The sequence below is a fragment of the Serinus canaria genome, chromosome 23 (assembly GCF_022539315.1).
Source record: "Serinus canaria isolate serCan28SL12 chromosome 23, serCan2020, whole genome shotgun sequence".
In the NCBI taxonomy this organism is placed as follows: domain Eukaryota; kingdom Metazoa; phylum Chordata; class Aves; order Passeriformes; family Fringillidae; genus Serinus; species Serinus canaria.
This window is the reverse complement of record NC_066336.1, coordinates 4,667,622-4,693,558: the sequence shown is the minus strand read 5'-3', so window position 1 is coordinate 4,693,558 and position 25,937 is coordinate 4,667,622. Positions and strand designations below refer to the sequence as shown.

Genomic DNA, 25,937 nt, shown 5'->3' with positions numbered 1-25,937 from the left:
AACCTGCTGTGCCAGGATCAGATCCTGGAGGATAAATCCTGCAGGATCAGAGAGCCCTGAGGTTCCTGCTGCTCTGAGGGTGGTGGATGTGGCCACAACTTCCTGCTGCAGCCTTGGCATCTGTGGGAACTGGGGTGGGCAGGAGGGTTTGGGCTGGGCAGGAGGGTTTGGCCCCTGTGAGGAACTGGTTGAAGGGCTGAGGGTGGCTGGAAGGGTTTAGGGTCAGTGAGGGGCTGGTTGAAGGATTTAGGGGTGCTCAGGAGGATTTGGGGTGGCTGGAAGGGTTTGGGATTGTCAGAAGGGTTTGGGGTGGCTGGAAGGGTTTGGGTTGGGCTTGGCAGAAGGGTTTGGGGTGGCTGGAAGGGTTTGGGCTAATCACAAATCCATCAGTCAGGAGGTCACACTGGATCATTTATTAACCCTTTCTTACCCCCCAAGTGCTGGCCAAGCCAGTTTAATTCCCGTGGCCTTCAAAGAGGCACCAAAATCCCCTTAAGGCACAAAGCTGGCTGCTGTCCCTGCACTGGGGCCACCCTGGAGTGCAATCCATGGGTTTTGTTTGGGATCCATCCCAAAACACCTTCCCAGGTGGGGCTGAGCCAGGAGCCCCCCCAGGCCCAGGGAGGAGCCCTGGGTGAGTCTCTGCTGCTGCCTCAGGCTCCAGCCAGGCACAGGGACAGCCCCAGCATGGTGAGCAGCATTCCTGCCACAGCTCCTGGGGAGGAACAAATCCATAATCCACAAATGGGGAAAAGCTGGAATCTGCCTCAAACAACACCTCCAGCCCTGAAATGTCCCCATTTCCTGCTCTTTCCTGACCACCTGAGCAGGGCACGTTGGCTTCTGGGGGCTTTTGGGCCACTCCTTTTCCATGGGGGGCATTTTATCCATGGTTAAATGAGGGAAATTTAAATCCTTTTAGCTTAAAACAGCCAATTCTGGCTTTTAATTCACCAAAAATCTGCCCAAAAATCTGTTTCAATTCCCTGCTCTGACCCAGTTCAAGCCTTGTGGGGTGTTTGGTGTCTTCAGACCAGATTATAAATTAGGTTATACATTAAAAATCAAATCATCTCAACCCAATAAAAGCTGATTTCTTGAGGAAATGCTCCAAGTGGGACTCACTTTTCCCCCCAATGTCCTCTCCCAGGATTTTCCCAGTCACCAAGGTCACAACCAAAGCCAGGGAGTTGCAGAGTGGCACTGCCAGGGACAGCTCTGAAATGCAAGTTCCAAGTGCAGAAATTTGCTTTATTTGGGATTATTCCCAGGGTTGCTGCTTGCACCCACTAAATCCCACCAAACCACCCCAAAAAAAGCAGCAGGAGCTGACCTGTGGAGGCCAAGGTGAGGTAGAAGAGCAGAGATCCAGCCTGGTTGAGCAGGAAGGGCACCAGGTACTGCAGGGGGACACAGAGCTGGCTCAGGGTCCCACCCTGGCACCCCCGTGGGGCACTGCGGGGTGGCACTGCCAGCCCAGGGTGGGAGAGGTGGGAATTGTGCAGGGATAACCCCCCGAGGATGGGGAATGTGGATACCGGAGTTTCAGGAAGGAGCCCAGGGAAGGAGCGGCGGCTCTCACCTGGCAGTTGAGGCTGAGGAAGCGCAGCTCTGCCAGCAGCTGCCGCAGGCGGCCCTGGCCCCGCAGCTCCTCCATGCCCGCCGCTGCCGCCCTCAGGAACGGCCCGGTGCCTCCCCACAGCGCGGCCACCACCGCCAGGGCCAGCGCCTGCCCTGCGGAACACCGGGCAGTGCCCAAGGCCCGGCCGGACGGCGCTCGGAGCAGCCCGGGCCGGTGCCCGACTGATCCCCGAGTTCCTTCCCCACTCCGCGCTCCCATCCTGCCACAAGAGCCCGACCCCCCTCTCCAACCTCCCCGCACTCCCCCTGAGCCCTCGCACCCCCTCAGGTCCCGCCAGCCACGTATTCCCCCTTCCCAAACAAACCCTTCCCGCCGCCATCACTCCCCTCTCACCCGCGGTCGCCATGGCGACGCCACCGCACTTCCTGCTTTTCCCGGAAGTCCTTTTGTTGCCATGGAGACCGTGACGTATTTCCGCCGCGCCGTTGCCATCCCGGAAGTGCCGCCCCCCTCACGCCTCAGCGTGGCCGCCATGGTGAGAGCGGGATCGCCGCGGGCTCGGGGGTCGCCAGTTGTGGTCGCTACCGAGGATTTCGGGGCTCTTTGGCCGCTCCTCCGCGTCCCAGGAGCCTCGGACCGGGGACCGCGCTCTCCCCCCGTCCTCACCCTCATTACGCTCCCCTCGCTCATTTATTATTTAATCATTAATTACAGAAGCCCATCCTGCTGCAAGGCCATGAGCGCTCCATCACTCAGATCAAATACAACCGCGAGGGAGACCTGCTGTTCACCGTGGCCAAGGATCCCGTGAGTGCTCCCCCACCCCCGCTAATTAACCCTTCATTAATTCATCCTTAATTTTAATTTTTTTTTTCTTTCTCGCAGATTGTCAATGTTTGGTATTCGGTGAACGGCGAGAGGTTGGGAACCTACAACGGGCACACGGGAGCTGTGTGGTGTGTGGATGCTGACTGTATCCTTTGATCCCCAGACCGGTTTTATTCCATGTTTTGGTGGCTGAATCATTCCCGGTGCTTCCCCCGCCTGCTCCTCGCTTTCCTCTCCAAGAGCAGCATTTAAACTCCTCTGCTGCCTCTTCTTTTCCCCTCTTTCAGGTGTTTTCCCATTTGGGATAACACCCCCGTGGCTGTCGGGGTTTGTTGTGCCTTTTGCTGCTTCTCTGGATATTTGGGAAAGTTTTCCACAGGCAGCAGAGACAAAAGGGTGGGAATTTGGTTTAAATGCAAGAAACTGAACCTTTTCTTTAAAATTTCCTGGGAAAAAAAAATGGGGTTTTGCCATGGGAACACTTGGGCTCCGTGTTGCCTTCCCTGGAGCAGATTTTGCCCTCAAAAAAAAAATCCCTTTTTGGGTTCAGAAACCTTCTGTGGGTGCCCAGGCAGTGGAATCTGGGGCTGATTTTCCCTTAACGGTGGCTCAGGGGACACCAGGCACGTCCTCACCGGCTCTGCAGACAACAGCTGCCGCCTGTGGGACTGTGAGACAGGTGAGGCCACCCCAGATCCCCCTGGGGGACACCCCTGGGACAGTCCTGGGCCTGGGGGACACAGCTGGGACACCCCTGGGGCACAGCTGGGCCTGGGGGACACAGCTGGACACCCCTGGGACACAGCTGGGACACAGCTGGGCCTCTCCCCCTGCCCTGTTAAAATCTGGGGCTGCCCTGAGCAAGGCTGGAACTGACACAGAGCAGGTTCCTGGAGCTGAATCCACCCCTAAATTCCCACCCAGAGCGTTCCAGGATTCCATTCCAGGTTGTTTTTAGTGGGGAATCCCTTCCCAGCTCCCTGATCAGCCCCTGCCCTGCTCTGTGCCCCCCAGGGAAGCAGCTGGCCCTGGTGAAGACCAGCTCGGCCGTGAGGACGTGCGGCTTCGACTTTGGGGGCAACATCATCATGTTCTCCACGGACAAGCAGATGGGCTACCAGTGCTTTGTCAGCTTCTTCGACCTCAGGGACCCCAGCCAGATCGGTGAGGGCACTGGGGTCTCCCTCTGGGGCTTTTGGGGTCAATCCCATGGGCAGGGATTCCTTCCCCAGCCCAGATTGGCCTGGAATATTTTCAGGGATGGAGCAGAGATGATTCCCTAAAAAATCTCTTTTGGGTGGCTGGGAGTGCTTGGGGGGTGATCACATGAGAAGGACACAATTCCTTCATATCCCTTCCTTGTGGGATCCCAAAATGCTGCCCCTGGAACTCTGAGCTCCATAAATAAAAATCCACCTTGAAATGCTGGAAAAGCCCAAATCCCAGCTGAGCAGGGGACATAAATCTCATTTTATAGGGGATTTTTAAAGCTGCCTTTACCTCAGGAGCATCAGGAACAGGGAAGAGCCAATTTGGGAATGCTCCCAAAGCAGGGAGTTCACCCTGAATTCCTGCCCTTTGAAATTGAATTTCCCTAAAAAAATCTCTTTAGGATGGCTGGGAGTGCCTGGGGGGGTGATGCAAGGACACAATTCCTTCATCCATCCCTTCCTTGTGGGATCCCAAAATGCTGCCCGTGGAACTCTGAGCTCCCCAGATAAATCCCCCAAGGAATGCACCTTGGGATGCTGGAGAGGGCAGGGCTGGGCAGGGCTGGGCAGGGCTGGGGTGGCTGGGCAGGGCTGGGGGTGGCTGGAGGTGGTTGGGGGTGGCTGATCTGCTCCTGCCCCCAGAGAACAACGAGCCCTACATGAAGATTCCCTGCAGCGACTCCAAGATCACCAGCGCCGTGTGGGGCCCGCTCGGCGAGTTCATCATTGCTGGCCACGAGAACGGGGAGCTCAACCAGTTCAGTGCCAAGGTCAGAGCCTGGGCCAGCCTGGGCCAGCATTCCCAGCGGGATCAGGGCTGGGAGGTGGCATCTGGGCACTCCAAACAGCAGCTTCAGCAGGGAGGCTGGATTGGCACAGCCCTGAGCGTGGGACTGAATCCATCCCTAAATTCCCTTCCAGCCCACAGCATCCCAGGATTTTATTCCATGATCTCTTCTGTTCCAGGTTGTTTTTAATGAGGGAATCCCTTCCCAGCTCCCTGAAAACTCCTCTTCCCCTCCCCTGTTAAAATCTGAGGCTGCCCCAAGCGAGACTGGAAGAGACTCAGAGCAGGGATGTGGAACTGAATCCATTCCTAAATTCCCTTCCCACCCAGAGCATTCCAGGATTTTATTCCGTGTTCTCCCAAGTTGTTTTTAATGAGAGAATCACTTCCCAGCTCCCTGACAATCCTTTTCTCCTCCCCTGTTAAAATTTGAGGCTGCCCTGAGCGGGCTGGAATTGTCACAGAGCAGAGACCTGGAACTGAATCCATCCCTAAATTCCCACCCAGAGCATGTCAGGATTCCATCCCAGGTTATTTTCAATGAGGGAATCCCTTCCAGGATTCCATCCCAGGTTATTTCCAATGAGGGAATCCCTTCCAGGATTCCATCCCAGGTTATTTTTGTCGAGGGAATCCCTTCCAGGATTCCATCCCAGGTTATTTCTGTCGAGGGAATCCCTTCCAGGATTCCATCCCAGGTTATTTCCAATGAGGGAATCCCTTCCAGGATTCCATCCCAGGTTATTTTTGTCGAGGGAATCCCTTCCCAGCTCCCTGAGAACTCCATTTCCCCCAGTCAGGGGAGCAGCTGTCCAACATCAAGGAGCACACCAAGCAAATCAACGACATCCAGACCTCCCGGGACATGACCATGTTCATCACTGCTTCCAAGGACAACACAGCCAAGGTGAGCTTGTCCTGCAGGTTTCCTGGCAGGATCTCTGCTCACAGAGGGGTTTTGCTCCTTGGGAATGTTCAGTGAGGAAGGAGAGGTGCTAAATGAGCAGCCAGGCATTGAAAAGGAAATATTTGGGTGTTTTTCTAGAGCATTTGCCATTTTGGTTCTGGAAGGTGGAAGGTTTTCCTTTCTGGGGGGGTATTTTTGGGATTTGAGCTTGCAGAGGGAGCATCCATGCAGGTGAGGCTCTGCAGCTGGAGATAATTAATTAATTAATTAATTAATTAATCCTTTTTCTCTCGTAGCTCTTTGACTGCACATCCCTGGAGCACCTGAAGACGTTCCGGACGGAGCGGCCGGTGAATTCTGCTGCCCTCTCCCCCATCTTTGACCACGTAAGGATGAGCTCCCTCAGGCTGCCTCTGATCCTGCTGTTCCTGCATCCTGCCTGTTCCCAGTCCAGCCCAAAACCTGGAATGAGCCTGGGGAGTTTTGGCACTGGGAGCAAAGTTTTGTGTGCTCTGATCGAATGTGTCAGGGAGGTGGGAATTCCTCAGGGGGTTGGAGGCCTGCTGCTGGATTTGGGGGATCTCTGGGATTTGTGGGAAGTGCTGGAGGCAGTCACCACCTCTGGAAGTGTCCAGGGAACCTCTGGATCTGGCACTCACTGCTCTAAACTGGTTTCTAGTTCAATGCTGGGCTCAGTCTTGGCCATCTTTCCCAGCCTCAGTGATGCCAGGGTTCCCCAGATCCCAGAGGGAGGCACTGAAGGGCTGTGAGTTTGTGATTTCTCTGGTCTCTCTGCCCTGCAGGTGGTGCTGGGAGGAGGGCAGGAGGCCATGGATGTGACCACAACCTCCACCAGGATTGGCAAATTTGAGGCCAGGTTGGTCCTTTTCCCTCTGGCAGGGAAAATCCTCCCCCAGAGCACTCCTGACACCCCAGGGATTGCTCTTCCCTTTCCTTTGGGAAGTTGGCAGTGCTGGAGAAACCCTGGAGCTTTTTTCTTTTGGTTCTGAGGATTCTGTGGTGTTGTCCCCCCTGGGTTTGTGACAGTTTCAATCTTCCTCCCCCCAGGTTCTTCCACTTGGCTTTTGAGGAGGAGTTTGGCAGAGTCAAGGGGCACTTTGGGCCCATCAACAGCGTGGCCTTCCACCCTGATGGGAAGAGGTGAGAGCCTCCCTGGGGATCTTGCAGTGCCCCCAATCCACCCAATCCCACTTTTTAACTGGGATGTGAGCAGACTCAGGGGATTTCTGTGCTGGGAATGGAACCAGCCCCTGAATTCTCCATTCTGAGCCAGCCCCGGGAGTCACTCACACCCTGCCCCACATCCCTCATCTTTTCTCCCCCTTTATGGTTCCTGTATCAGTTTCAGGAGTGGGTGGGGAGGCCAAACTTCCCATTTGTTGCTGCCAGCAGCATTCCTGACTTTGCCATTGCTGCCTTTGCCTTTCCTCCCTGCAGCTACAGCAGTGGGGGTGAGGATGGCTACGTCCGCATCCACTACTTCGACCCCCAGTACTTCGAGTTCGAGTTTGAAGCCTGAAGGAGAATTTCCCTCTCCTCTCCTCTTCTTTTCCCTTCTCCAAGCCCTTGCCCAGTCCAGGGGCTCCACCACAGGACTGCAGGAAAGGCCTGAAGTTGTTCTTGGCAGCGATTTTGGGGGCTGTGGGAAGTTGGGGAAGTGGGAACTGCAGTGGCTTTTACTGGGACAAGAGTGAAGGGAACTGGGTTGGCTGCCTGCCCTGCTGGGCATATTTATAAACCAGGGGAGGGGAAAAAATGAGGAAATAAATAGAAATCTTTTCTAAACACAAGGAAAAGCACCTCTGTGGGTTTTTTTTTTAGGTTGGTTTTCCCCATCTGGACCAAAATTAACCCAAGGACTTTGTTTTCCCAGCTCTGTTGTCAGTGCTTTGTTCCACACCCATGGAGCAGTGCTGCTCCTCCTGGGACCTCTGCCCTTCCCTGAACTCCTTCCCAGGGAGGCTGCACAGTCTCAGGCCCTGCCCTGAAGTGTGAAAAAGCTGCAAGTGCAGCAGCCAGGAATTGTTTTCCAGCTGCCACGCACGCGCTGGTCTGCTGGGCTGACCCCGAGCCAGCTCCCTCATGGAACAGTTATTTCCTGCCCCAGCAGCTCCTGCTGCACATCCTCACCCTCCCACCCTCCTGGCTCTGGTTTTTTTTCCTTTTTCCTTCCTCAAAACTGGGCTCAAGGGCAGAATTCCCAGGCTGGCTCCAGGCTGGGAGCTGCTGGCACGACAGAGGCTGCAGCCTTTGGGATTTTAGGGGGGAAGTGTTGGTTTGGTGTGTCCTGCTGAGGTTTTTTCTGTGATCTTTTGGGGGTTTTTGGTGTGATCTGCTGGGGATTCTTGGTGTGATCTATTGGAGGTTTTTCTGTGTGATCTGTTGGGTTTTTTTGTGTGATCTATTGGAGGTTTTTCTGTGTGATCTGCTGCCCCTCAGCCCCAGAGCTGCAATCCCCGTGGGAAGGAGCAGCTTCCTTATGGAAGAGCAGGACACAGGCAAGAGCTGGGAGAGAGATTTACTGAAAGGAGCTCAGGGTGAAGGCTGGGAAAGCTTTGTCCCCTGGCCCAGAGCTGCCCACGGGCTCTGTGTCCTGCACAGCTCTTCCACGGGAAGATCCAGTGTCACCTTGTCCCTGCTGTCCCCACTTTGCCGTCCCCTGTCCCAGCAGGGGGCTCAGGGAGGGGCTGGCTCGGCCTTTTCCCCGTGCTCTCCTGGAGGGAGGAGCTGTTTCCCTGCACCAACCTCCGGATCTCCCCCCAGGCCTCCTGCAGGTGCTGGGAGGGACGGATCCAACGAAGGAAAAAACCTGGCAGGGAAAGGGCTGGGGGTGAGCTCAGCCCTGTCCCAGAGGGGAGGGCAGGGCAGCTGCCCCTGAGCCAGCCCAGCTGGGAGCTGAGGGTGCATTTTGGGAGGGTCCCACTCACCCTGCCACAGCTGGATGCTCTGGGGCTCCACGGAGGGCCAGATCACCAAGGGGTTGTGCGAGTACAGAGGGTTCAGGTACTTGTGCCTCTCCTCAGGCTGGTTCAGCCATGCCCACAGCGAGTGGGTGCTTTCCTTCACCTTACACAGGCTCCTGGGGGGCACAGGTGGGACACACCGCAGTCCCCATCGGGGTTCGGTGTCACCTGAGCCACGACAGGGCAGGTTTGTCCCCGTGTCCCCCGCACCCACCTCTCCCTCTCGTTGTTGCACAGGAAGGTGCCGTAGGCCGAGGCGTAGGCGTTGTCAAAGAGGGTGAGCAGCAGCTGCTCCCCGAACTCCAGCGAGAAGGGGAACTGCCGGCTCAGCTGCCACACGCAGTCCAGGAAGAGCAGGAAAAGCGGCGCCTCCTGCTTGCCCCGGGCGTGGGAGGAGGCGGAGCGGGCGCAGCGCAGCTGGAAGGGGTGCCCGGCCTGCGGGACCCCCGTGGTGACCCGGAGTGAGGCGCCCAGCCCGGCTGGCACCCCCACCCTGCTGCCAGATCTCTCACCTGGATCCACTCCCGCTCCAGCAGCCCCTGGAATCCCTCCAGGGTGCGGCAGGCGGGGTCCAGGATGAGCTGGGCCAGCGCCGTCACCAGCAGCGTGCTGTCCGTGCCCTCGGCGCCGTGCACCAGCACCGTGCCGCCCTCCCTGCGGGGACAGGGTCACAGCCAGGGCTCGCCAAGGGACAAGGCGGGCCAGGTGCAGCCCCCTTACCTGTCCAGGCACTGGGCAGCCAGGCAGGCCGTGCTCAGGGCGGCCTTGACGTGGCTGAGCCAGCGGCTGCCGTCCAGGCGGCCCAGCCAGCGCTCCACGCTCACCGCGGGCTCCGCGCACGCCTCGGCCAGCCGGGAGAAACTGTCCTGCAGCGGGCGGCCCCTGGGGACACGGTGCCACTGTCACACAGGGGACAGAGGTGTGTGGGACACGGTGCCACTGTCACACAGGGGACAGAGGTGTGTGGGACACGGTGCCACTGTCACACAGGGGACAGAGGTGTGTGGGACACGGTGCCACTGTCACACAGGGGTCACCAGCCTGCCCTCACTGTGGTGTTTGTGAGGGTCCCCAGGATGAAGGAGGAATTGAGAATCTGGCTCTGTGCTCTCAGAAGGCTGATTTTATACTTTATCCTACTTTATTTTATATATTTTACATTTTTTTTATTTTATATATATTATATTTTTTATTTTATAATTTATTGTTTATGTCTATAATATTTATTGTATTTATTATATTTTATATATTATACTTTATATATTACATTATCTATTTTATATATAATATTTTATATAGTATATTTTATAATATATAGCTTTTAGTTTATCGTTTATATTATATTTATTATGTTATATATTATAATTATTCTATTATATTTCTTATGTTTGTTATGTTTGTTATGTTTATTATTTATTTATTATTGTCTTATCTAATATGATATAGTATAATTCTATACCAAACTACACTAAAGAACAGAGGAAGGATACTCACAGGAGGCTTCACAGCAATGACAATGACAGCAGTGACCCCCCCGAGCCTCGCTGGCCGTGTTTGGCCATTAAATCAAAACCCTTCCCTCGCTGGCTGAGCCTCCTCCCGCGCCCATCCCGGAGCGGCCCCGCGGGAGCCGCTGAGGCCTCTCAGCTCCCCGGGAGTAAATCCCGGCGCGGGATTGTCGCCGGAGCTGTGACAGCAGTGGCAGCGCCATCCTCACCTCTCCAGGGCGCGGTGCAGCCGCCTCCAGCGCGGGTAGCAGGACTTGGGCTCGGTGCCGCCGCCGCTGATCCGCGCCTGCTTGGCCGCCTGCGCCGAGCGGGTGTCCAGGACAAAGCCGCGCTCGCCCTCGCCCAGGATTGTCCCCAGGAGCTGCTCGTCCTCACGGCAGCGCCGGCGGTTGGGTCCTGTCAGGGGCTGGCTGCTGCGGAGCAGGGCCTGGGGACAGGGGACACAGCTGGGAATGTCAGCCTGGAGAGGAGAGAGCTCCGGAGAGCTGGAGAGGGATTTGGGATAAGGGACTGGAGGACAGGACAGAGGGAATGTCAGCTTGGAGAGGAGAGGGCTCCGGAGAGCTGGAGAGGGATTTGGGATAAGGGACTGGGGAATGGGACACAGGGAATGGCTTCCCACTGGCAGAGGGCAGGGATGGGTGGGATGGTGGGAAGGATTTGTTCCCTGTGAGGGTTGGAGGGGTTGGAATGGCTTTCCCAGAGCAGCTGGGGCTGCCCCTGGATCCCTGGCAGTGCCCAAGGCCAGGCTGGACATTGGGGCTTGGAGCACCCTGGCACAGTGGAGGTGCCCCTGCCACGGCAGGGCTGGCACTGGATGAGCTTTAAATCCCTTCCGAGCCAATTCTGGAATCCTCTGCCGATGGAATCCCCTCTCCTGAGGGCCGGGGGGGTTGGGGGCGGGCAAGACTCACGGTGCCGGTTTGGGGGTGGAAGTAGCTGAGGACGGGGAAGCGCCCGCCCTGCCGGAACCGCGCCGCCCGTGCCACGGTGTCATCGGCCACGGCCGCGGGCACGATCACGGCGGGCGGGTACGAGGGGCAGGCGCTGAAGTCGCGGTTCACGGTGCTCAGCCGCCACCGGCTCGTCTGCGGGAGAGGCGACATCAGCGGCAGGGCCGGCAGAGCCCGGGGAAGGCGGCGGGACCCTCCCGGGCGGGCTCACCTGCGAGGCCACCCGCTGGAAGTGGCGCTCGGGGACACGGAGGTGCCAGCCCTGCTGCAGCCGCAGGCTCGGAGGGCGGTAGAAGAACGGGTAGAGCATCATCACCGAGTCCACCGAGGAGAGCGCCTGCGGCGGGGCACCGGGGCTGCTCAGGGCCACCGGGGCTGGCGCTGTCCCCGTGTGCCAGCCCCGTGTGCCAGCCCCGTGTTCCAGCCCCGTGTGCCAGCCCCGTGTTTACCCAGTCAATGCCGGACCCAGAGCAAACACGGCCGCGCTTTTCCAACCCTTTGCCACCCGGCCGGGGCTCACCTCGATGGAGCTGGCGATGTTCAGACATTCCTCCATGCCCGGGATCTCCAGCTGCAGCACCTGCAGGTCCTTGCAGCGCAGCGTGATGGTGCCCGAGGAGCCGGAGACCCTGCGGGAGGGGGGTCAGGGCTGGCTGGGGGACACACGGCGACAGCGCCGAGCCGCCCTCTCCCCGCGGGGGCCGTGCCGGACTCGAGGCTCTGGTCTGCCACCTCAGCCGGGATGGGGCGCGGAGGGTGGGTGGGTGGCAAGGAGGCAAAAAAGTCAAACCTGGGGTCCCGCGGGGAGCCGCCACTCCGGGGGGGTTGGTACCAGCCTAAATTCTGCACCCTGAGGAGGAGGAGAGGAGTCAGCGCCCGCTTTGCCCCGCGGGGCCGGGAGGAAGAGGAAGGACACGGCCGGGCGGGGCAGGGCAGTGCCCGGGGGGTGCCCGGGGGACAGGGGGGGATCCTCCAGCTCAGGGACAGCCTCGGGGACAACCCCACCTTTTCTCCACGGCGTCCACGTTGCGGATGAGCAGCCAGAGCTCCAGCTCGCCGCCGGGGCAGGAGGAGAGCAGCAGGTGGTGGCTGGTGATGCACAGCGTGCCCCGCACCGCGGGCAGCCCCTGTCGCGACAGCAGCACGTCCTCCACTGTCGCCGTCTTGATCAGCTCCGAGAACTCCATGGGCGCCGCCTGGGCCCGGCCGGGAAGGGAGGAAAGGGAAAAAAGGGGAAATCCTGCGGCTCTGGGCCCGCCTGGAAACCCCAGCCCTGCGCGTCACGCGGCGCCCTGCGCGCTGTCCCCTCGCCGTGGTGACACTGTCACCTCCAGCGCGCGCAGTGCCACATGGCTCCGCCAGGCACTGGGGAAACTGAGGCACAGGGGGCTGAGCCGGGGGAGATTTTGGGGGGAATGGGATCGCAGGGAGCAGCTCCCGGTCCTTCCCCGCCCCGCTGGGCTGCACCCCGACACGGCCCGGCTGGCAGGGTCCCCACGGGCTCTGCTGTCCCCAAAGGCACCCCCGGGGCTGGGGACGGGGCAGGAGAGGAGGAGGAGGAGGAGGAGGGTGGGTGGGTGGCGGTGCTGCTGCCCCGGCCACCCCTCTGCTTACCTGCTCGGGCTGGGGGGCAGGTGGGGACCTGGGGGGACAAGGAGGGACCTGGGGGGACAAGCCGGGTGCGAGCAGGGGACCTCAGAGCGCCAACAGGGACCTGCCGGCCGCAAGGAGAGGTTTTTTGGGGTGCAAACGGGAATTTTAGGGTGCAAGCAGGGGACCTTGGGGGACAAGGAAGAGTCTCAGGATGCAAAGAGGAGATTGGGGGGCACCGGGGGTGCAAGGGGGGACCCCGGTGTGCCAGCGGGGGAGCGAGGGGTGCGAGGGAGGGGATTTGGGGGTGCGGGAGTTCGGGCACCTCGGGGTGGAAGCGGCGGTGGCGGTGTCCCCGCACAGCCCGGCCCGGCCCGGCCCGGCCGGCGGATGTCGGGTTTAAGGTGGCCCGGGCCGGTCCGGACGGAGGCGGCGATGCCCAGGGCTGGGGCTGGGGCTGGCGGGGGTCACTGCGTGCGCTGCGACAGCGAGGGGACACGGGGGGGCCGTGGGAGGGGACACGCGAGGGGACAGCGGGACTGGGGAGCAGCGCGGGGGGAACACGGGGGGGATTTGGGGGCTGCTCTGGGGGGGCTGGAGGGGACGGGGCTGGGCAGGTGAGACCCCGGGAGACGCAGGTGAGATCCCCGAGGCGCCTCCGCTGCCCCCGGAGCCCTGCGGGCAGGGGGGAGGTGGCACGGGACAGATCCGGACGCGGCTCCACCTTAAGGTCCCGTCCGGGTGCGGGACCCCGGCTGCCCCTCCCCGGGCACCCCCGCCCCGTTTCTTTTTCCTTCCTCGGGTTTTTTTTTGGGCCCCCCCAAGAAGCGGGGAGGGGCGGCTGAGGCCGGGGATAAATCATTCCCGCTCCTCCGTGCCCGGGGATGGCTCCGTCCGGGAACGGGGAGGCTCCTCCCAGGCGGAGACAATGATGTTAAAAAAGAAAAGAAAAGGGGAAAAAAAAAATAAATAAAGCAAAACCAAAAAACAAACAGAAAAAAACAACGCAACAAGCCAAAAATACTCCTCTGGATAAGGAAATTCCTGCCCATGGGGTTTGTCCTCGAGGGGAGGATAAATAGCCGGGAACCGGGCGCAGCTGGGGCAGGGAGTGGGTGGGGGGGTCGCGGGCAGGGTGGGGGCTCCATCCACCCGCGGGGAGACCTCGAGGGCGCCGAGATCAGCGGGGGTTTCGGGTCCGCTCTGCTTTGTCCCGCCATGGCTTTCAGCCAGCTGGAATTCAAGGAGCTGGGAGAGGAGGAGCCCACCTGGGAGCAGGAGAACCTGGAGAGCCTGAAGGCGCTGGCGGCCAAGCTGAAGCTGCAGACGCGCAGACCCTCGTACCTGGAGTGGGAGGCGCGGGTGAGGGGGCAGCGCTGGGGCACCCCCGGGGGCACCCCCGGGGCACAGCAGAGCCCCGAGTCCCCCCGGGAGCAGCAGCCTGGTGGCGTTTGTGGCTTTGCCACCCTGGAGGCGGCTCTGGAGTGGCTCAGGACGGAGCTGGTGAGTGGGACGGGGACAGGGAGCGGGGTGGGGACACCGTGCCCGACCCCACCTGGGCAGGGCAGGGTTGGGGGGTCTGAGCTCTCCTGACCGCCTTGCTGGGTGCGCTCGGATTTTCCCGAGGTTTTTCGTGGCTCTGCGGCGCCACTCTGCCGGGGTCGTGGCCTTGTGGGCATCACCCCCTTGTCACCCCCTCCCGCCGCTCTAGGGGTGGCACAGGGGGCACGATCTGGGCCGTGGCCGTGCCCAGCCTGGCACAGCGGGGCGATCGCGGGGTTTGAGCCCCATCCCCGCTGCCCGGGCAGCCACCCCACGGCTCCACGGCCGTTCCCTCTGCCCGCAGCGGGAGATGCAGGCCCTGGACCAGCGGCTGGCGCAGCAGCTGATGCGGCTGCGGGCGCGGCTGCACCGGCTGAAGGTGGAGCAAGCCTGCCACCAGCACAAGGAGATGCTGGACGACGCCACCTTCGGCCTCGAGGGCTGCGAGGAAGACTCGGATCTGCTGTGCACCATCCCGCCCAAGGCCGCCTTCCTGCTCTCCACGCCGCTCAAGCACATCGGCGTCACCCGCATGAACATCAACTCCCGCCGCTTCTCGCTCTGCTGAGCCCGCCCGGGGCGCCGCGGGCCCTCGGGACTCGGGGCAGGTCGTGCTGCCCCCAGGGCGGTGGCACGCTGAGGTGGCAAGGGGGTGTCATCATCCCGGAGTGTCACCAACCCCACGGGCACGGGAGTGTCACCATCACTAAGGGGCACGGGAATGTCATCATCGCCTCCTGGGCATGGCAATGTCACAATCACCCCATGGACACGGGAGTGTCACCATCCCCATGGACAGGGGAATGTCACCATCCCCAGGACAGGGGAGTGTCACCATCCCTATGGGTACCAGAGTGTCACCATCCCTTCTGGGCACGGGAATATCACCACGTCACCATGCCCATTGGCACGGGAGTGTCACCGTCCCCCCAGGGCGTTTTGGGGCCCGGCCCTGGGGGTGTTGGGGTTCAGCCCGGTGGGAAATGTGGGGTGCAGCCCTCTGAGGTGGAATAAAAGGGGGTGAGGCTGAGAGCTGGTGGCTTTTCCTTATCTGTGCCTGCAGATGTGGCAGGTGACACCTTCGGGTGCCACTTGGGGATGTGACTTTCACAGAGCCCCGAGTGAAGCAGTGCCAGGGGAGTGAAGCAGTGCCAGGGGAGTGAAGCAGTGCCAGGGATCATTTCGGGGGTCGCTCCTCCCTCCCAGGACCCGAGGACAGCCCGAGTGTGCCCCCCGAGCTGCCACACCCTCCCCCCTCTGTCACCTCTGGGCTTCCTGCCTGTGCCTGCGGCTTCCCGCCCGATCAAAGCAGCCAGCACAATGCTGCTGTGGTTCAGAGCTGCCTCCAAAACAGCGCTGCCACCCCCGGGGGGCACCGCGGGTCCCCTCCGCTCCGGCCCTTGTCACCGCGGCTCTCGGGCTGTCCAGGGCTGCCGTGACACGGCAGTGACACGGCGGTGACAGCCCAAGGGGGGCTCTGAGCCGTGTCCCACAGCACGCAGGGGGACCTTGGGGCACACGGAGGAGGGTGGCAGTGCCAGGAGGGGACCGAGGGCGCTGCCAGGCTGGCCCGGAGCGCGGCCAGGGGACAGCGCGGGGACAGAGGGGCGCTGGCAGCAGGTGCCACCCGCGGGGCTCTCAGCGTCCCCTCGCCAGGGGGACCGGCGGTGGCAGGAAGCCATCGGGGTTTGTCACTCGCTCTTGCGGTCGGGGGCGAGCTGAGAACGGGCTCCTGTCGCCTTTGCTCGTGAGGCGGAAACCGGGGCGAGGCGGGGACAGCGGCGGCGCAGCCGGGCCGGGGGCTGCGCTCCGCACCCCAAAAGATCCGGGGGGCTCCTCTTTGCACCCCGAAAGGCTCAGGAGGCTCCTCTTTGCACCCCGAAAGGCTCAGGAGGCTCCTCTTTGCACCCCGAAAGACTCGGAGAACTCCGCTCTGCACCCCACAAGGTTCGAGGGGCTCCTCTCCGCACCCCAAAAGGATCGGGGGGCTCCGCTTTGGACCCACCCAGCTCGGTGGGCTCCATCCTGCACCCCCAAAAGGATCGGGGGGCTCCGCTCCGCACCCCATAAATCTCGGGGGCTCCTCTCCGCACCCCATAAATCTCGGGGGGCTCCTCTCCGCACCCCACCCGGCTCGGGGGGCTCGGCCCCGGCTGCCGAGGATGAGGAGGATGTGACGGGCGCAGCGGGACATGGCCCAGTGAGAGCGGCCGCTCCTCAGCCGCTGCCGCCAGGTGAGAGCCGGGAGCCCCCGGGGGGTTTGGGGGGCACCTGGAGGGTGGGGGGATCTGAGCTGGGCTCTGCGAGACCCCCTCGGAGGGATGGAAATGGGGTCGGGGGGTGGGGGGAGCCAGGCTGGGCTCTCCATCCCTCTGGGGCCTCGTGGGGTGGGGGGGGACAAAGGCGCTGTCCCCGTGTCCCCCGCCCGCCTGGGGGTCCTGCCGGGGGGGGGACAGGGTGGTCCTGGCAGGGCTCGCCCCAAAGCCCCATTTCCAGGGCACAGCAGGAGTTTGGTCCCCAGGGCAAAACAATTCTGTCCCCAGGGCTGTGCCCGAGGGACAGGCAGCAGCTCGGTGCCAGTCTCTCAAGTTTGGTGCCCACTTTGGGGTTCAGGTGCTCAGAAATTCCCATTTTTGGGGTTCGGGCACTCAAGAATTCCCATTTTTTGGAGTTCAGGCACTCAGAAATTCCCATTTTTGGTGCCCAGTTTGGGGCTTCAGGCACTCAGGAATTCCCATTTTTGGGGTTCGGGCACTCAGGAATTCCCATTTTTTGGAGCTCAGGCACTCAGAAATTCCCATATTTGCTGCCCAATTTGGGCTTCAGGCACCCAGAATTTCCCATTTTTGGGGGTTCAGGCGCTCAGAAATTCCCATTTTTTGTGGTTCAGGCACCCAGAAATTCCCATTTTTTGGGGTTCAGGCACTCAGGAATTCCCATTTTTGTGCTGGCTCAGTGCCACCCCCTCCCTGCTGCAGTGGCACCCTTGGGGACACAGTCCATGGTGGCACTGCCAGGCTGTGCCAGCGCTGGGTGCCCATCCAGAGGGCTCACAGCTGGCTCACAGCTGGCTCAGGGTGGCACCAGGCAAGGGGACAGCTCGGATTTCAACTCCTCACCCTGGTGACAAACCAGCAGGGCCACGTGGGCGGAAGGGACAGCACAGGACAGGACGGGGAACCCAAACCCAGAGAAAAAAAAACCCAAAAAAAAGGGGGCACACACCTGGCAAAGGCACTGAACACGCTCGGGGGGCACCTCCCTGCCAGCCCCTTCGGCACAAAGAAATTCGGTTGCACCAAAAAAAAAAAAAAAAAAACCAAAAACCAACTTCAAACACCCTTTTTTTGGGGTTTTTGTTGTTTTTTTCTCGTGGCCCTGGTGCAGGTGGAACGGCTGCCGCTGCAGCTCGGTGGAAATTACGCTGTGGCTTGGGGCTGGATGACAAAAAAAAGGCACAATAGCAGCACCTCCCTCCTCAGCCCGGGAGGAAAAACCAGCCCTGGGCACTGCTGGGGGCTCTGAAGAGCTCTGGGAGCTCCTGCAGGGCCTCGGGGATTTGGGATTTCTCAGCTGATTTGGAATTTCTTGGCTAATTTTGGATTTCTCAGTTGATTTAGGATTTCTCAGCTGATTTGGGATTTCTCAGTTGATTTGAGATTTCTCAGCTGATTTGGGATTTCTCAGTTGATTTGAGATTTCTCGGCTGATTTGGGATTTCTCAGCTGATTTGGGATTTCTCAGCTGATTTGGGATTTCTCGGCTGATTTGGGATGTCTCAGTTGATTTGGGATGTCTCAGTTGATTTGGGATGTCTCAGTTGATTTGGGATTTCTCAGCTGATTTGGGATTTATTTCAGGTTAAGAAATGAGGGCTCTTTGCTGTTCTGGTCCTGCTCAGAGAAGCCCTGAGATTGTTGGTGAATTTTGGGTTTTTTCCTCTCCTGGATGAGGTGTGGGAGGTCTTGGTGGCTCTGGGAGTTGTAAGGGAAGAGTCAGCAAAAGGAAATTTGTGTTTGGGCAGCGTCACCCTGCCTGCAGCGTGGCCAGGGCCCTTCCTGGGGGCCAAAATGTGTCCCCAAATGTGTCCCCAGGAGCTGGAGGCACCAGGGAGGGTTTGGAGCGCCCAACGCAGCCTTGGGGGGTGTGGGGACCTCAGTGCTGAGTGTCCCCCTGTCCCAAATCAGCTGTCACCTGCTCCTCTGGTGCTGTGGGGACAGTCCCTGGGCTCCTGCCACCTCTGGGCCCGGGGGTGGCTCCTCGAAAATCAAACCTGGAAGTGCAGGATGGGGGTTGGACTGGCAAGCCTGGGGACCCCAAATCCTCCCTGGGGACCTCAAACCCTCCCTGGGGACCCTAAACTCTTCTTAGGGACCCCAAACCCTCCTTGGGGACCCCAAACCCTCCTTAGGGAGCCCAAACCCTCCTTGGGGACCCCAAACCCTCCTTGGGGACCCCAAACTCTCCTTAGGGACCCCAAACCCTCCTTGGGGACCCCAAACCTCTTGGGGACCCAAACTCTCTTAGGAGCGCAACCTCCTTGGGACCCAACCCTCCTTGGGGCCCAAACCCTCTGGGCCCAACCCCTGGGACCCCAAACCTCTAGGGACCCCCCTCCCTGGGGACCCCAAACCCTCCCTGGGGACCTCAAACCGTCCTTAAGGACCTCAAACCATTCTTAGGAACCCCAAACCCTCCCTGGGGACCCCAAACTCTCTTTGGGGCCCCCAAACTCTCTTTAGGGATCCCAAACCCTCCCTGGGGACCCCAAACTCTCCTTTGGGACCCCAAACCCTTCTTAGGGACCCCAAACCCTCCTGAAGGACTCCAAACCCACCTTGAACAGCCCAAACCCTCCCTGGGGACCCCAAACCCTCATTAGGGAGCCCAAACCCTCCTTAGGAACCTCAACCCCCCCCCGGGGACCCCAGACTCACTTCACTGGCTGCCACGTCAGGGGGGCACAGCTGGGGCTGTGACACATCAGGGCTGGCTGGTGGTGACAAAACCCTGCGGAAATCACACCTGGGATGAGGGCAGGGGACAAATCCTGGCCCCGTGGGCGTGCGGGATTCTGCAGAAGAGACTTTTCCGGGGGCCCACGCGCCGCTGCCGGGCTTGTGCCACGCTCAGCGTTTTTGGGAAGGGCAGAGGTGCCCACGGGGTTTGTGCCACACTCAGCACTCTCAGGAATTCCAGGGGTGCCCGTGGGTTTTGTGCCATGCTCAGTGCTCTCACCCAGAGGTGCCCATGGGGTTTGTGCCATGCTCAGCACTCTCAGGAATCCCAGAGGTGCCCAGGTTTGTGCCATGCTCAGGGCTCTCAGCAAGGCCAGAGGTGCCCATGGAGTTTGTTCCATACTCAGTGTTTTTGAGAAGGACAGATGTGCCCACGGGGTTTGTGCCACGTTCAGCACTCTCAGGAATTCCAGAGGTGCCCACAGGGTTTGTGCCACACTCAACACCCTCAGGAATCCCAGAGGTGCCCAGGTTTGTGCCATGTTCAGCACTCTCAGGAATCCCAGAGGTGCCCAGGTTTGTGCCACACTCAGCACTCTCAGCAATCTCAGAGGTGCCCATGGGGTTTGCAGAGCTCCTGACAGAGGTGCCCACCCCCCGGTGGCACTGTGGGGACACCGGTGTCACCGTGGCTGAGCCCCTGGGCCTTGCAGGATTGGGGCTTTAGGAACATCCCCCATGCAGGGGTGGGGCTGAGCGTGGGCAGAGGATGGGAATGTGCAGGAAAAGGAGTCTGGATGTGCCCACCTGGGGCTGGGAGATGGGTTTAGGATCGGGGAGGCCTTGCCCAGCCAGGGTTCGTTAAAGGTGAGCTGCAGCAGTGTGTTAATTGCTAATGGATGTTAATGAGGAGGTTGTTATGAGCAGAGGGATCAGGCCCAGAGCGGCACTGCGGGGAGGAGCTGGCACAGGAGCTGGCACAGAGCAGCCTCAGGCTGGCACTAATTAACTTCAATGGTTTTAATTAACGAAGGCAGGATAAATCAGGAGGAAATAATGGCTGGTGAGAGAGTTGGGATGGAGGGATGGCTGGATGGAGGGATGGAGGGATGGATGGATGGATGGATGGATGGATGGATGGATGGATGGATGGATGGATGGATGGATGGATGGATGGATGGATGGGGGATGGATGGATGGATGGATGGATGGATGGATGGGGGATGGATGATGGATGGATGGATGGATGGATGGATGGATGGATGGATGGATGGATGGATGGATGGATGGACGAATGGATGGATGCAGGAATGAGGATGCACTGGAGCATGAGGAGATCCAGCGAAGGGGCCGCCCTGTGTCACCCGTGTCCCCCACAGCCACCATGGGCTGCTGCTGCAGCTCAGACTATGATGAGGACTGGATCGAGAACATCGACATCTGTGAGCACTGCAATTACCCCATTGAGCCCGACAGCAAGCGCCAGGTGAGGAGGGGCTGACAGACCCCGATCCCCACGCCCAAGCAGCCCAGAGATGCCCAAGTCCCACGAGCTGGGGGCTCACGGGGCTCTGTCCCCTGGCAGAGGCCGATCCGCAACGGCTCCGAGGTCCGAGACCCCCTGGTGTCCTACGAGTCCTCGTCACCTCCGTGCTCCCCCATGCAAGGTGAGGCATGGCTGCGGCCTGGGGGGCTGTGCCACCCCCAGACTGGTCACTGCCACCCTGTCCATCCTCTTGTCCCCACAGACAAGCTGGTGGTGGCCCTGTACAACTATGAGCCCAAGCACGACGGGGACCTGGGGCTGCGCAAGGGGGAGAAGCTGCGCCTGCTGGAGGAGTGAGGAACCCCAGAGGGGCTGGGCAGGGCCTGGGGGTCTCAGTGGGGGCCTGGGGGTCTCAGTGGGGGCCTGGGGGTCTCAGTGGGGGCCTGGGGGTCTCAGTGGGGCCTGGGGGTCTCAGTGGGGCCTGGGGGTCTCACCGAGCCGTGTCCCTGTAGGAACGGGGAGTGGTGGAAGGCGCAGTCACTCACCACGGGCCAGGAGGGGCTGATCCCACACAACTTCGTGGCCTTGGTGAACAGCCTGGAGCCCGAGCCGTGAGTGGGGAGGGATGGAGGGATGGATGGCCAAAGGATGGATGGATGGATGGATGGATGGATGGATGGATGGATGGATGGATCTATGGAGAGAGGGATGAATCCTTGGATGGATGGATCCATGGAGAGTTGGATGATGGATGGATGGACAGACGTGTCCTGGTGGGATCTGAGCTCTGGGAAGGAGCCTGCAGCATCCCACAAAGCCCCAGTGGCGGGTCCCCCGTGCCCTGACCGTGCCCCGTGTCCCCAGGTGGTTCTTCAAGAACATCAGCCGCAAGGACGCCGAGCGGCAGCTCCTGGCCTCGGGCAACACCCACGGCTCCTTCCTCATCCGCGAGAGCGAGACCTCCAAAGGTGCCGCCCGGGTTCCCTGGGGCTCGAGAGTCCCCGGGAGGGCTCGGGGGTCCCACGGGTGTCCCTGTCCCCAGGCTCGTACTCGCTGTCCGTGCGGGACCTGGATGAGAGCCAGGGAGAGACGGTGAAGCACTACAAGATCCGGAACCTGGACAGCGGCGGCTTCTACATCTCCCCCCGTGCCCCCTTCGGCAGCCTCAGGGAGCTGGTGCAGCACTACACACGTGGGAACGGGATGGGATGGGATGGGATGGGATGGGATGGGATCCATGGGATGGGATGGGGTGGGGTGGGGTGGGATGGGATGGGGTGGGGTGGGGTGGGGTGGGGTGGGATCCATGGGATGGGATGGGATGGGATGGGATGGGATCCATGGGATGGGGTGGGGTGGGATGGGATGGGATGGGATTGATGGGATGGGATCCATGGGATGGGATGGAATGGGGCAGGGTGTTAAGGGACAAGATGGAATGGGAATGGGACAGAATTGAATGGGATGGGATAGAGACAGGATGGGATGGGGCAGGGTGTTATGGGACAAGATGAAATGGGAATGGAAGAGAATTGGAAGGGGTGGAACACGATGGAATGGGAATGGGATAAGATGGGACGGGACGGGACGGGACGGGACGGGACGGGACGGGATGGGATGGGATGGGATGAGCAGGACCCGCTGCTCCCGGTGGCCCAGGCCAGCCCTGGCTCGTGCCGGGTGCCCCGCGCTGGCCCAGCTCTGCCTCCCTGTGGCCCAGGCAGCTCCGACGGGCTCTGCTGCCGCCTGGGCAAGCCCTGCCGGACGCAGAAGCCGCAGAAGCCGTGGTGGCAGGACGAGTGGGAGGTGCCGCGGGAGTCGCTGAAGCTGGTGGAGAAGCTGGGAGCGGGTCAGTTCGGAGAGGTCTGGATGGGTGAGTCGGGGTGAAACTGGGGCACCAGGGTGGGCAGCGGTGCCCTCCTCTCCACCTGAGCACCACACACAGCACCACCAGTGCCTGCTGCAGGCTGCCAGCGCGGCCCCAGCACCACCGAGCCCCCAAACCCCTCCAGCCCCCCACAACAGCATTTGGGGCCCTAAAATGCTCCATCCATCTCCAGCCAACCTTTACACCTCCCACCCAACTTTTGGAACCTCCAACCCCTCCTCCTCAGCTGGGGTTGCTCATGGAGCCGCCCTCCTCAGCTGGCACTGCTGCCCGGTGTCTGGATCCCGTTTTTCCCTGTTTTTTCCCCCAAGGCTTCTACAACGGGCACACGAAGGTGGCAGTGAAGAGCCTGAAGGCTGGCAGCATGTCCCCCAGCGCCTTCCTGGCCGAGGCCAACCTGATGAAGAAGCTGCAGCACGCGCGGCTGGTGCGGCTCTACGCCGTGGTCACCAAGGAGCCCATCTACATCATCACCGAGTTCATGGAGAAGGGTGAGGCCACCCCGGGGGGCTCCCGGTGCTGCCCCATCCTCAGGGATGTGGCCACGGAGCTGTGGGGTTTGAAGGCTGGAAAAGGTCTTTGGGATAAAGTTCAAGCTGGGAAAAATTCCCATCTAAACTGGCAGAGAGATGTGTCATGGGCATTGTCCTGGCAAGGGTGGCCAAGCCTGGGGTGGTCCCTGCCACCCAAACCAGGTCCTGGGCATTGTCCTGGAAGACAAGATCAAGCCTGGGGTGGTCCCTGCAAGGTGGGGGTGACACAAATTGGGTGTCATGAAAATTGTCCTGGTAGGAGTGACTGAGCCCAGGGTGGTCTCTGTGACATTGGGGTGACCCCAGTTGAGTCCTGGGCATTGTCCTGGCAGGGGTGACCAAACCTGGGGTGGTCCCTGCCACCCAAACTGAGTCCTGGGCATTGTCCTGGCAAGGGTGGCCAAGCCTGGGGTAGTCCCTGTCACCCAAACTGGGTCCTGGGCATTGTCCTGGCAGGGACACAGGGCTGTGCTGGTCATTCCTTAAACTCCTCCAGGGATGTGACTGCAGCACCTCCCAGGGCAGGCTCCAAAACCAGTGAAAATGAAAGATTGCCAAGGTGGAAATTTGTTGATTTTAGAGATGGTTTTGCCTCCAGCCCTGGGGAAGCTTTGCCTTTGTTCCCTCCCACCTCCAGCTTGGGATAAAAGCACTTTCTGTGTTCTCGTGGCCACATTCCCAGAGCTTTTTTTGGGAGGGGACAGTGTCCTTGTGACCCCCCCAGGGCCCCCAGGAGCTGAGAACTGCTGCTTTCATCTCAGGCAGCCTCGTGGATTTCCTCAAGACCTCGGAAGGAGTCAAGCTCAGCATCAACAAACTCCTGGACATGGCAGCTCAGGTGAGGGGGGAGCAGAGAGATGGGAGAGCTCTGCAGAGCTGGAGTTGTTAATTAACGACTGCAATTCATTAATAATTACAAATCCCAGATTGCTGAAGGCATGGCTTTCATCGAGGCCAAGAATTACATCCACAGGGACCTGAGGGCCGCCAACATCCTGGTCTCGGACACTCTGTGCTGCAAAATCGCCGATTTTGGGCTGGCCCGGCTCATCGAGGACAACGAGTACACGGCTCGGGAGGGTGAGCCCCGCCCAGCCCGGGGGTCACAGGGCTTGGGGACATCGGGAGGGGGAGCCCGGATCTCCGGGGAGCTGCAGGATGTTTTTCCCTTTCCCATCTCGCCCCCCGCAGCTGGAGCGGGGCTCCTGCTCGGCGCGGCTGCCGCAGGCTCGGGGGGCTCAGCCACCAAAGCCAGCCGGTCCCCAGGCAGCGACAGAGCCCGGCTGGCGACTGTCCCCCGGGGTTAACCCCGCCATTCCAGCTCAGCCAGGGCCCTTCCTCCCCTCCCTTCGCAGGGGCCAAATTCCCGATTAAGTGGACGGCGCCCGAGGCCATCAACTACGGCACGTTCACCATCAAGTCGGACGTGTGGTCCTTCGGCATCCTGCTGACCGAGATCGTCACCTACGGCCGGATCCCGTATCCAGGTCGGGATTTTGGGGCAGCTGCGCGGCTGGCACGCCCTCGGAGTGTGTGTCTGTGTGTCTGCGTGTCCGTGGGGGTGTGTGTGTCTGTGTGTGTGTGCAGCGCTGCACGCACGCCGCTGCCAGCCTGGCTCCCTGCCCGCCCGGGCTGCACCGGGCACGGAACCCACCTGGGGAGGGGTCACGGGGGTGGGAGGTGCCCCCCATGCGGGGTTTGGGAGGGTGGGGTGGTAGCTGTGACCCTGAGTGGGTGCTGGGCATTGTCCTGGCAGGGGTGACCAATCTTTAGGGGGGTCCCTGCCACCCAAAGTAGGTCCTGGGCATTGTTCTGGCAGGAATGACCAAGCCTGGGGTGGTTCCTAAAACCTGGGGGTGACCCAAAGGATGTGCCTGGGTGTTCCGGGGCACAGTGTGGCAGGTCCTGGGCCATTGTCTGGCAAGGGTGACTGAGCCTCGGGTGGTCCCTGTGGCACAAAGTGGGTCCTGGGCATTTTCCTGGCAAGGGTGACTGAGCCTCGGGTGGTCCCTATAACCTGGGGGTGACCCAAACCCTATCCTGGGCATTGTCCTGGCAGGGGTGACCAACCCCAGGGTGGCCACGGGGGTGATCCAAACTGAGTCCTGGGCATTATCCTGGCAAGGGTGACCAACCCTGGGGTGGTTCCTGTCACCCAAATTGGGTCCTGGCAGGGCTGACCAACACCAGAGTGGTCTCTGTGACATTGGGGTGACCCAAATTGGGACCTGGCAGGGCTGACCAACCCCAGAGTGGTATCTGTGACATTGGGGTGACCCAAACAGGGTCCTGGCAGGGCTGACCAGCCCCAGGGTGTCACCCCCACCACGGGGGTGACCCACCCTGATCCCCACATCCTCGCCCTCCCTCCAGGCATGACGAACCCCGAGGTGATCCAGAACCTGGAGCGCGGGTACCGCATGCCGCAGCCCGAGCAGTGCCCGCCGGAGCTGTACGAGCTGATGAGGCAGTGCTGGAAGGAGAGCCCCGAGGAGCGCCCCACCTTCGACTTCCTCAGGAGCGTCCTCGAGGATTTCTTCACCGCCACCGAGGGCCAGTACCAGCAGCAGCCCTGAGCCCTCGGCGTCCCCACAGACCCCATGGACGCCACCCCAGGCTGGGGGTGAACTCTGGGAGGATTTGAAGCGCTCCAAAGCTTTGGGAACAGCAGATTTGACTCCTTCAGGAGGGGCTGAGCAGACCCCCAAGCGCTGGGGGATGGCAGAGGTGCCCACCCTGCTGTCCCTGCCCTTCCCGGGGGCACAGCCAGGCCCCAGCCCCTCAGGGCTCCCCTCAGCCCGCTCTGAGGTGCCCCCCTCACGCCCCGGGCATGGCTGGAGCCCCCCAGCAGCGCTGGCCACTGCACCCCCGGCTGTGGGACACTCCTTCTCCACCCCAGAGCGTTTGCAGGACCCGTCCCACAATCATTTTGGGGAAATAAAGGCATTTTCAGCGGCGGGGGCCTCGCAGGGCCGGGTTGCCATGGGGTGGGGTGTGTGGGGTGATGCCCGCGGCGCACGGACCCCACTGGGGGCAGACGGACCCCACTCGCACCAACCCATCCCGGAGAGTCCCTGGGACCCCCGGGACCCCCCTGACCCTACCCCAGCCCTGGGAGACCCCCCCTCGCCCACCCCCTGCCCTGGGGTCCCCCCTTCCCCGGGATGGTTCAGCCCCCCC

The 25,937-nt window shown here is 60.9% G+C and overlaps 5 protein-coding genes and 1 long non-coding RNA gene across 8 annotated transcripts; 4 read left to right on the top strand and 2 right to left on the bottom strand.

The window, feature by feature from the left end:
- Positions 1-398: 398 nt before the first annotated feature.
- Positions 399-2,012, bottom strand: TMEM234 (transmembrane protein 234). 2 transcript variants are annotated; one of them, XM_050983240.1, is made up of 5 exons: positions 1,976-2,012; positions 1,583-1,734; positions 1,334-1,400; positions 1,126-1,218; positions 399-715 (listed from the first exon to the last, which is right to left on the bottom strand). In XM_050983240.1, the coding sequence occupies exons 1-5, from the start codon at positions 1,986-1,988 to the stop codon at positions 654-656; spliced, it is 387 nt and encodes a 128-aa protein (XP_050839197.1). In that variant the 5' UTR covers positions 1,989-2,012; the 3' UTR covers positions 399-653. The 2 variants fall into 2 exon arrangements, with proteins under 2 accessions (XP_050839197.1, XP_009096896.1); XM_009098648.4 differs by lacking the exon at positions 1,976-2,012 and having other exon boundaries at positions 1,583-1,899.
- Positions 2,013-2,036: 24 nt separating this feature from the next.
- Positions 2,037-7,132, top strand: EIF3I (eukaryotic translation initiation factor 3 subunit I). The gene is made up of 11 exons (XM_009098557.4): positions 2,037-2,117; positions 2,297-2,389; positions 2,468-2,555; positions 3,024-3,089; positions 3,425-3,574; positions 4,264-4,391; positions 5,205-5,315; positions 5,612-5,701; positions 6,119-6,192; positions 6,384-6,476; positions 6,774-7,132. The coding sequence occupies exons 1-11, from the start codon at positions 2,037-2,039 to the stop codon at positions 6,853-6,855; spliced, it is 1,056 nt and encodes a 351-aa protein (XP_009096805.3). The 3' UTR covers positions 6,856-7,132.
- Positions 4,398-5,148, top strand: LOC127060395 (uncharacterized). The gene is made up of 3 exons (XR_007779381.1): positions 4,398-4,980; positions 5,023-5,064; positions 5,107-5,148. It is a non-coding gene; the product is annotated as an uncharacterized LOC127060395 (long non-coding RNA).
- Positions 7,133-7,839: 707 nt separating the features above from the next.
- Positions 7,840-12,667, bottom strand: LOC103823548 (myotubularin-related protein 9-like). Its single transcript, XM_050983237.1, has 12 exons — positions 12,375-12,667; positions 11,766-12,018; positions 11,551-11,610; positions 11,281-11,389; positions 10,972-11,097; positions 10,722-10,895; positions 10,017-10,234; positions 9,020-9,181; positions 8,812-8,953; positions 8,514-8,734; positions 8,264-8,415; positions 7,840-8,145 (listed from the first exon to the last, which is right to left on the bottom strand). The coding sequence occupies exons 2-12, from the start codon at positions 11,945-11,947 to the stop codon at positions 7,961-7,963; spliced, it is 1,731 nt and encodes a 576-aa protein (XP_050839194.1). The 5' UTR covers positions 11,948-12,018; positions 12,375-12,667; the 3' UTR covers positions 7,840-7,960.
- Positions 12,668-13,452: 785 nt separating this feature from the next.
- FAM167B (family with sequence similarity 167 member B) lies at positions 13,453-14,924 on the top strand. Its single transcript, XM_009098556.4, has 2 exons — positions 13,453-13,853; positions 14,197-14,924. The coding sequence occupies exons 1-2, from the start codon at positions 13,569-13,571 to the stop codon at positions 14,458-14,460; spliced, it is 549 nt and encodes a 182-aa protein (XP_009096804.3). The 5' UTR covers positions 13,453-13,568; the 3' UTR covers positions 14,461-14,924.
- Positions 14,925-15,659: 735 nt separating this feature from the next.
- On the top strand, positions 15,660-25,714 carry LCK (LCK proto-oncogene, Src family tyrosine kinase). 2 transcript variants are annotated; one of them, XM_009098554.4, is made up of 13 exons: positions 15,660-16,126; positions 20,230-20,336; positions 20,436-20,517; positions 20,599-20,689; positions 20,849-20,947; positions 21,201-21,304; positions 21,379-21,528; positions 22,057-22,209; positions 22,536-22,715; positions 23,519-23,595; positions 23,684-23,837; positions 24,113-24,244; positions 25,131-25,714. In XM_009098554.4, exons 2-13 carry the CDS (start codon positions 20,235-20,237, stop codon positions 25,331-25,333), a joined length of 1,527 nt encoding a protein of 508 aa, XP_009096802.1. In that variant the 5' UTR covers positions 15,660-16,126; positions 20,230-20,234; the 3' UTR covers positions 25,334-25,714. The 2 variants fall into 2 exon arrangements, with proteins under 2 accessions (XP_009096802.1, XP_050839327.1); XM_050983370.1 differs by having other exon boundaries at positions 15,994-16,126; positions 20,436-20,689.
- The last annotated feature ends 223 nt before the right edge of the window (positions 25,715-25,937 follow it).

Excerpts from the sequence above, each read along its gene's own strand:
- TMEM234 (XM_009098648.4), bottom strand. The coding sequence starts at position 1,840 with ATGGGAGCGCGGAGTGGGGAAGGAACTCGGGGATCAGTCGGGCACCGG. Across the intron at positions 1,219-1,333 it reads CCTCACCTTGGCCTCCACAG|AGCTGTCCCTGGCAGTGCCA; the intron begins GTCAGCTCCTGC and ends CTTGCATTTCAG. Across the intron at positions 716-1,125 it reads AGAGGACATTGGGGGGAAAA|GAGCTGTGGCAGGAATGCTG; the intron begins GTGAGTCCCACT and ends GTTCCTCCCCAG.
- EIF3I (XM_009098557.4), top strand. The coding sequence starts at position 2,037 with ATGGAGACCGTGACGTATTTCCGCCGCGCCGTTGCCATCCCGGAAGTG. Across the intron at positions 3,090-3,424 it reads CCTGTGGGACTGTGAGACAG|GGAAGCAGCTGGCCCTGGTG; the intron begins GTGAGGCCACCC and ends TGTGCCCCCCAG. Across the intron at positions 3,575-4,263 it reads CAGGGACCCCAGCCAGATCG|AGAACAACGAGCCCTACATG; the intron begins GTGAGGGCACTG and ends TCCTGCCCCCAG.
- LOC103823548 (XM_050983237.1), bottom strand. The coding sequence starts at position 11,947 with ATGGAGTTCTCGGAGCTGATCAAGACGGCGACAGTGGAGGACGTGCTG. Across the intron at positions 10,896-10,971 it reads TCCAGCGGGTGGCCTCGCAG|ACGAGCCGGTGGCGGCTGAG; the intron begins GTGAGCCCGCCC and ends CCTCTCCCGCAG. Across the intron at positions 8,146-8,263 it reads GAGCATCCAGCTGTGGCAGG|GTTTTTTCCTTCGTTGGATC; the intron begins GTGAGTGGGACC and ends TTTCCCTGCCAG.
- FAM167B (XM_009098556.4), top strand. The coding sequence starts at position 13,569 with ATGGCTTTCAGCCAGCTGGAATTCAAGGAGCTGGGAGAGGAGGAGCCC. Across the intron at positions 13,854-14,196 it reads AGTGGCTCAGGACGGAGCTG|CGGGAGATGCAGGCCCTGGA; the intron begins GTGAGTGGGACG and ends CTCTGCCCGCAG.
- LCK (XM_050983370.1), top strand. The coding sequence starts at position 20,235 with ATGGGCTGCTGCTGCAGCTCAGACTATGATGAGGACTGGATCGAGAAC. Across the intron at positions 21,305-21,378 it reads CGAGAGCGAGACCTCCAAAG|GCTCGTACTCGCTGTCCGTG; the intron begins GTGCCGCCCGGG and ends CCCTGTCCCCAG. Across the intron at positions 23,596-23,683 it reads TCCTGGACATGGCAGCTCAG|ATTGCTGAAGGCATGGCTTT; the intron begins GTGAGGGGGGAG and ends TACAAATCCCAG.